General features: G+C 49.4%; 2 protein-coding genes across 16 annotated transcripts in view; one reads left to right on the forward strand and one right to left on the reverse strand.

The window, feature by feature from the left end:
* The window catches only part of ABCD4 (ATP binding cassette subfamily D member 4), a 30,585-nt gene extending 28,297 nt beyond the window's left edge, over positions 1-2,288 (forward strand). For all 15 annotated transcript variants that reach the window (XR_003093454.1, XM_025201133.1, XM_014519170.2 and 12 more), the window contains 2 exons: positions 1,225-1,340; positions 1,538-2,288. Coding sequence is in view for 14 of the 15 variants with exons in the window: in XM_025201133.1 (XP_025056918.1) it covers positions 1,225-1,340; positions 1,538-1,633 (212 nt within the window). In the remaining variant the exon portion in view is untranslated. The remainder of the gene's footprint in view (positions 1-1,224; positions 1,341-1,537) is intronic.
* A 105-nt stretch (positions 2,289-2,393) lies between these two features.
* The window catches only part of LOC102387058 (acetyl-coenzyme A synthetase 2-like, mitochondrial), a 20,081-nt gene continuing 16,581 nt past the window's right edge, over positions 2,394-5,893 (reverse strand). The window contains exons 11-14 of the mRNA XM_025201215.1: positions 5,055-5,205; positions 3,838-3,901; positions 3,166-3,287; positions 2,394-3,022 (exon numbers count right to left, since the gene is read on the reverse strand). Of these exons, the coding sequence (XP_025057000.1) occupies positions 2,846-3,022; positions 3,166-3,287; positions 3,838-3,901; positions 5,055-5,205 (514 nt within the window). The 3' untranslated portion in view covers positions 2,394-2,845. The remainder of the gene's footprint in view (positions 3,023-3,165; positions 3,288-3,837; positions 3,902-5,054; positions 5,206-5,893) is intronic.

The raw sequence follows: 5,893 nt of genomic DNA on the forward strand, positions 1-5,893 counted from the left end.
ATTAACCTCTTTCCCATGCTGATGGCTGTTACAACCACAGGCTTCATATTCTGTAGTGTCCTGGGGCCCATCCTTTAGCTGTTGAATAGTGCTTTGGGATCTGAGCTTGCATTGAATATGATTCTAGCCCAAATAGCTGTGAAGATAAACTTAAAAAATATAACATTAAAAACATGCAGTGGTGCCTTTGTGAGCCAATAGCCTGAACCAGTGGCTCTGCCCCATTTATCGTCTTGGTGTCGGCTGTGAAATCCCCAGAAATGCATTTAAATGGCAGCCTGGTTGACTCTTCAGATGGATGTTTCTGTTAAAATGACCAGCACTGAAAGTACTTACATCAGAGTCTCTGACTGTGTCTCATCCAGCTGCCAATACCTGTAGTGTTTTCCCCACAGCTTCTGTAACTTCAGGTCTGTCATGTTAGTGCAGAAATCTCTGGCCTATTGAAAACTGAAAATTATAGGGCAGTGTAAAATGAACTCAGTTCAGTATCTAAGCAAGTGTCTGGGAGCTCCAGGATGGAGCCATCCATTAAAAAACCTCCATTTTTTTTAATTTAAAGGCAGCTACTGCAGTTTCCAGTGTGCTGCCAAATCCAGAGATCTTGCCAAAAAATTGAGGTCCAGCTTGTAGTAGAAGTGGATAGGGCTGGGTTCTACCTTCCCCAGGGTTTGCAGCCTGGGAGGCCCTTTCCCAGGTCACCCTGGTTTCAAGGTGTTTGAAATACAGACCCAATGGCTTCTGGTGCTCAACCCATTCCCAAAGCAGACTGAGTCTGGAGCACTTCTTTGCACCCTGACAGGTCTCTTCTCCCTTCAATATCACTAGGGCTCCCTGGCCCAGAAATCATTTGGACATATCTAGGGGGCAGCTGATAAGTTCCCTCAGCTGCTACCAGGTTAAAAGAGAGGTGGCAGCTGGCTGTTCCAGAGGGGAATACATGAGATGAGCAGGGATCCCTCTGGAGGACCAAGTTTCTTTTCAAGATCTCTGCCTTGGTCCTCTTATGCCTTTTGTAGTTTGCCTGTGAGCCATCAGTGGGAGGTGCTGGTGTTGAGAGCTCCATGCCATATTATAAGCCAGATGCTCATTTACCAGAGTCCTTATGGAAAGGAGCAGAAGCTGAAGGTTGGAGGGCTGGGTGGGGAGGGAGGAGAGGCGTGATGACAGGGCCAAACAGCTGCAGTCTTCTGTGCTGATGGGACTTCCTGCTTTTTCTTTCAGTGTTGGATGAAGCCACCAGTGCCCTAACAGAAGAGGTGGAGCATGAGCTATACCATACATGCATTCATTTGGGCATGACCCTGATCAGCGTGGGACATCGAACCAGCCTGGAAAGGGTGAGGCACATCCATTCCTCTCAGCCCTTGGGACAGCTGGCTCTTGGCCTACATGTGACTTGGGTCACAAAGGGCTGGTGGATTCATCTTTTGAGAGTGGAAGATCAGGGGGCTGTATAGTGAGGTGTGCACGTGAGAGACTTCTCTTCACCCTTTGAAACCATTGTGCTCATTTGTGCCTGCTCTTTGAATTGCAGTTTCACAGCTGGATCTTGAGACTCTGTGGAGGAGGAAGGTGGGAGCTAACAAAAAATGAGAGCACAAAGTGTCTCTTAGCCAACAAGGGATGCTGACAAAATGCCAAAGCTTCCAGTGGCTCCCTTCCTGAGGAGAAGCAGAAACAACTTGCCTTTCAGCAGATAACCTGCTTGGTAGGTGTGGAAATGCTGAGCTAGTGAGTCCTCGCTAGGGAGGATGAAGGCTTCTAGAAATTTCCTGAAGGAGCCAGGGCTGAGTTTTCTGCTTTGTCCAAACTGCTTCTGGTGTGGAGCTCACAGGAGAGGAGACTACTGCCTCAAGTCTTCTCCTGCAATTGGATTCCCATATCTTGCCTGCCAGTGTGGGTAGGGAAGGAACCCAGTTTGTTTCCTTTGAGAGGAACAACTCAGGACCCTCACCCACTAGGTCCATGGTGACAAAGCAGATGGCAGTCTCTGGTGCTGCATGGAGGCAGTTCACAGTACTTTCTGCTCTGGGCTGGCCCAAAGGGATCACAACCTTTGCTGAACCTCTTTATCTGGACCTGAGGAATGAGCTCTGTGCCAGATGTGGTTCCAGCCTCCCTTCCTGGATAGGCAGCTCTGTAGGGCAGGGCTCATTGTCACTGCTAAACCAGCAGTTGGTTATCCCAGTGGAAGCGTAAAGAAAACAACTGTGCATTTTTCTTCAGTACTGAAGCCATGTCACAAGTCAATTGAAATACTTTGTATTAAAATCTTAGTAGCCCAAGGGTTAAATGTGTCAGCATTTTATTAACCAGGCTAGGGAGGTGACAGAATAGCTCTGCTGTTCTGTCCTTGTATGGACACAGCTGTGCAGCAGCTGGAAGAATAGAATGCAGCTGGAGGATCTGGGTATCACCATCAGTCATGCATGAGTGTACTGGACTGGGGAGCCTTGCTGAAAAGGAAGCCTCCATCCCAAAACTAACCAATCTCTGCCCCCTTCATTAGCTACAGGCAGGGAATGTCTTTATAATAGCCTCATGTAAGGGCATCCCACCCTCAGCTGCCCAGTGAGGAAGCACTTCCTGTCATTCTACTATTGTGCCCACCTGGTCTTATGGAATCTACTTCTCAGATACATGTCTCCCTGTTTCCCGGCAGCAGCAATCCCTGCCACCCCAGACAGTGTCAGCTTCTCAGGGGGACTGTGGGTCTTCAGCAACCATGGGTGAGAGGTGAAGCTGACTCGCTGGTGCTTGGTAACTGGCTTTTTCTGTGTCTGGTGCCAATTCGGTGGGAGCGAAGGGAAAGGAAACAGGGAGCCTGCTGATTGTGCTGCTGTTACTGGCTTTGCTCCCCTTGCAGGAGGCATTTATGCTCCTCAATGATCTTCTGCACAGCCTCGTAGTCCTCTAAGGTAGTCAGGTCCCCAAGCTGGTGGGCCTTGTTCTCTACAATCTTCTTCAGCACACGACGCATAATCTTTCCTGAGCGGGTCTTGGGTAGCCTGCTCGTGATCTGGGATCAAAGGGAGTAGAGTAAGAATCTGAAGCTGTAGCAACCAGGGTAGGAGTAGTGGGGAAGAGGCTTCAGCTGTGCTGTGCCAGGCCTGTAGGTATGTGGGAGGCAGGAGGTGCAGGGCCAGGCTTGCAGTCTGTTACCTGAACATACTCTGGGGCTGCATATTTTGCAATCTTCTTTGAAATCAGCTCTTGGAGATCAGCTGTCAGAGTCTCACGAGAGATATAAATGCCCTTTTTCAACACAAGGAACACATAAACCCCTGCCAAAAACAGATGACATTACTTATTCATGTACCAAGCCATGCAGGGCTCAGACACCCTGAAGCTGATGTTTCACAGCCTGCAGCAACACACAAGCTGTGGATGCTGAGATGCAGCTGGGACTTCATTAAAGTTCATTACCACACCATCTCCATGACATGTGGCAGTAAAAAGCTGATGCTTTTCCAAAAGCACTGTGTTTCCCTGTTGGGGTATGTGGAATTGACATCCTGGAGGTACATCTTCCGTACTAGCCTAGGGCAGGTCCTTTGTACCCCAAACTATAGACACCTCTAAATACAAAGGACTGCCAGAGCCTTTGACCTTTCCTGCTCCATGCAGAATCTACTCAGTTGTGTCCCTTGTGTTGACTTCCATGCCCTCCCTATGGACTGGGCATCACTATAGGGGAAGACAGACAGAGGAACATGGGCCGTGCATGGTCTCCATGTCCCACATTTAAACACACAGCCAACCCGAGTGTGAAGCCTCCAATCACAGTCCCCAGCAGCACACAGTGGAAACTATGGTAGTGAGTGAGTGCCTCACCTTCTCCTTTGATGTTGTGAGGGTAGCCAATCACAGCTGATTCTGCCACTGCTGCGTGCTGATTCTGGAACAAAACAGGTCTGCATTTCACTTCAGCAACCCTGGCAGGCTGGCTGCAGCTGTGCTGCTGGATACTAACAGCTGGCTATGCCAGGCAACGCAGAGAGAGAGGGGGAGGTACCAATGTGGCCCTTAGTCCCTCTTCCTACTCCTTTCTAACCATGGCAGTCTCTGACATCCCTTCCAGCTCTGAGCTTACTTCTAGGGGCCACCCCACATCCTGTTTCTTTTATCCCTGCTGCAGCAGCAAAGTCCAGTAATACTTTTGCTGACACCACTCTGGAGTCCTGCCTTACCCCAGAGAACAGTGAGGTCCTCTCTTCTCAAACAGCCAGAGAGAAGCAGACTTCTGAGGGTCAGCTAACTTCTGTGCTTCTCTGAATCTCTCATGATTTGCCCATCTCCAGCATGAGCCAAACCTTAACCCTTATTCCTCCCATGAATGATCAATCAAGGGTCTGGCCCAGGAGAACAGCTGAGTTGTGAGTAAGCCACGTACTAAGCCATTAGGAAAGTTGAACTCTGCACACTGCTCAGGGGGTAGTCTTTCACCAAGCCTGGAGAGGCTTCTGGCTGGAAAAGCTTATCCCTCTAGAGAAGGCAATAAGGTAACTGTCACATGCTCATGTGGTTGCCTCTGTGGTAGGAGGAGTCCTAATAGGTGTCAGGAGCCATGGCTGCACATTGTCGTTGCCACCTCAGTGATCTTGGGTAGAATCAGAGCAGGACTGCTTTATGCAGCAGACCATGCTTTTCATCCCACCTCCCACAGCTTTCACTACATGGCTTCCCTCTGAAGAAAACTCAGGCACCCCAAGAATAACAATAGAGCAGGCGTGAGTAATTATTTCGGGCGAAGGGCCGCTTACTGAGCTCTGGCCAGCCAACGAGGGCCGCATAACAGGCAGCCAGGGGCAGATAAATATTAATTTTCTAAATGTTTAGGGGCCCCGTGGGCTGGATAGAATGACCTGGTGGGCCACATCTGGCCCGTGGGCCACATTTTGCCCACCCCTGTGCTAGAGTCTGTATTTTCATGGCTTTTCTCTAACTGTTATTCATGCTGCTTCCTTAGGAGGTTCCCCTCATCGTCTCTTCCTCTTGCCTACACATCAGAGGTCAGACAGCTGGCACTGCCCCCTGCCCAAGCCTCTTACCACAGCATCCTCCACCTCTGCTGTGCCCAGCCTGTGCCCGCTGATGTTTATGACATCATCCAGTCGTCCTGTCAGTTGATAGTATCCTTCGCTGGTACGATAGACGCCATCACCAGTAAAGAAAAATCCTGTGGCAGTCAGAAACATGAACCCTTTCGAAATCACATGCCTCTGACTTTGCAAATTACTGTGCAAGCTGCACTCTTATCTCATACCCCTACAGTCTGTAGCATAGTGTCAGCACTGCTCCTGATCAGCACTCCCCTTGTGTACTCTGCTTCCTAGCCTGGGTGCTCCCTACCCCCAGTAAACCTCATGACTTCCCCCTCATCCACCCAGCAATATGTCACTTTCCATTATCACCCTAATTCCAGAATACATTGCTTGGCCTTCCCCTTCTCCACCCCAAATCTGGGATAGTTGTCATAGTGCAACTGTCTTGGGTTCAGTCCTTTTTATTACTTCATTTTCTAATACCCACGCTCCCTTGAGCTTCTCCCATTGCCTCCAGGTGAGGCACTAAACACAGAATGACAGAAGTACCAGGAGGCCCCAGCTGAGCATAGGGGCCCACTGTGATGGGCACTGCGCAAACTTAGCAAGAGTCCCCAAGCCAAAGAGCTTATGTTCCAGAGGAAAAGTAGTAAAGGAAACACGGTCTGCATTTTACACAAGGGGAATAGAGGTCTAGGGATATAACAGATTTATCTAAGGTGTTGTGACTACAGTAGAGCTGGGAATTGAACCCTGGTCTCATGGTCTGTTCCAGTGCAGCTATATTTTTTTCCATGTGCTTTGAAATTGCTCAGTGCAGGGATCTGCTTTGCTTCTCCTTTCCC

This window comes from Alligator sinensis, unplaced genomic scaffold, assembly GCF_000455745.1.
Source record: "Alligator sinensis unplaced genomic scaffold, ASM45574v1 scaffold280_1, whole genome shotgun sequence".
Lineage (NCBI taxonomy): Eukaryota > Metazoa > Chordata > Crocodylia > Alligatoridae > Alligator > Alligator sinensis.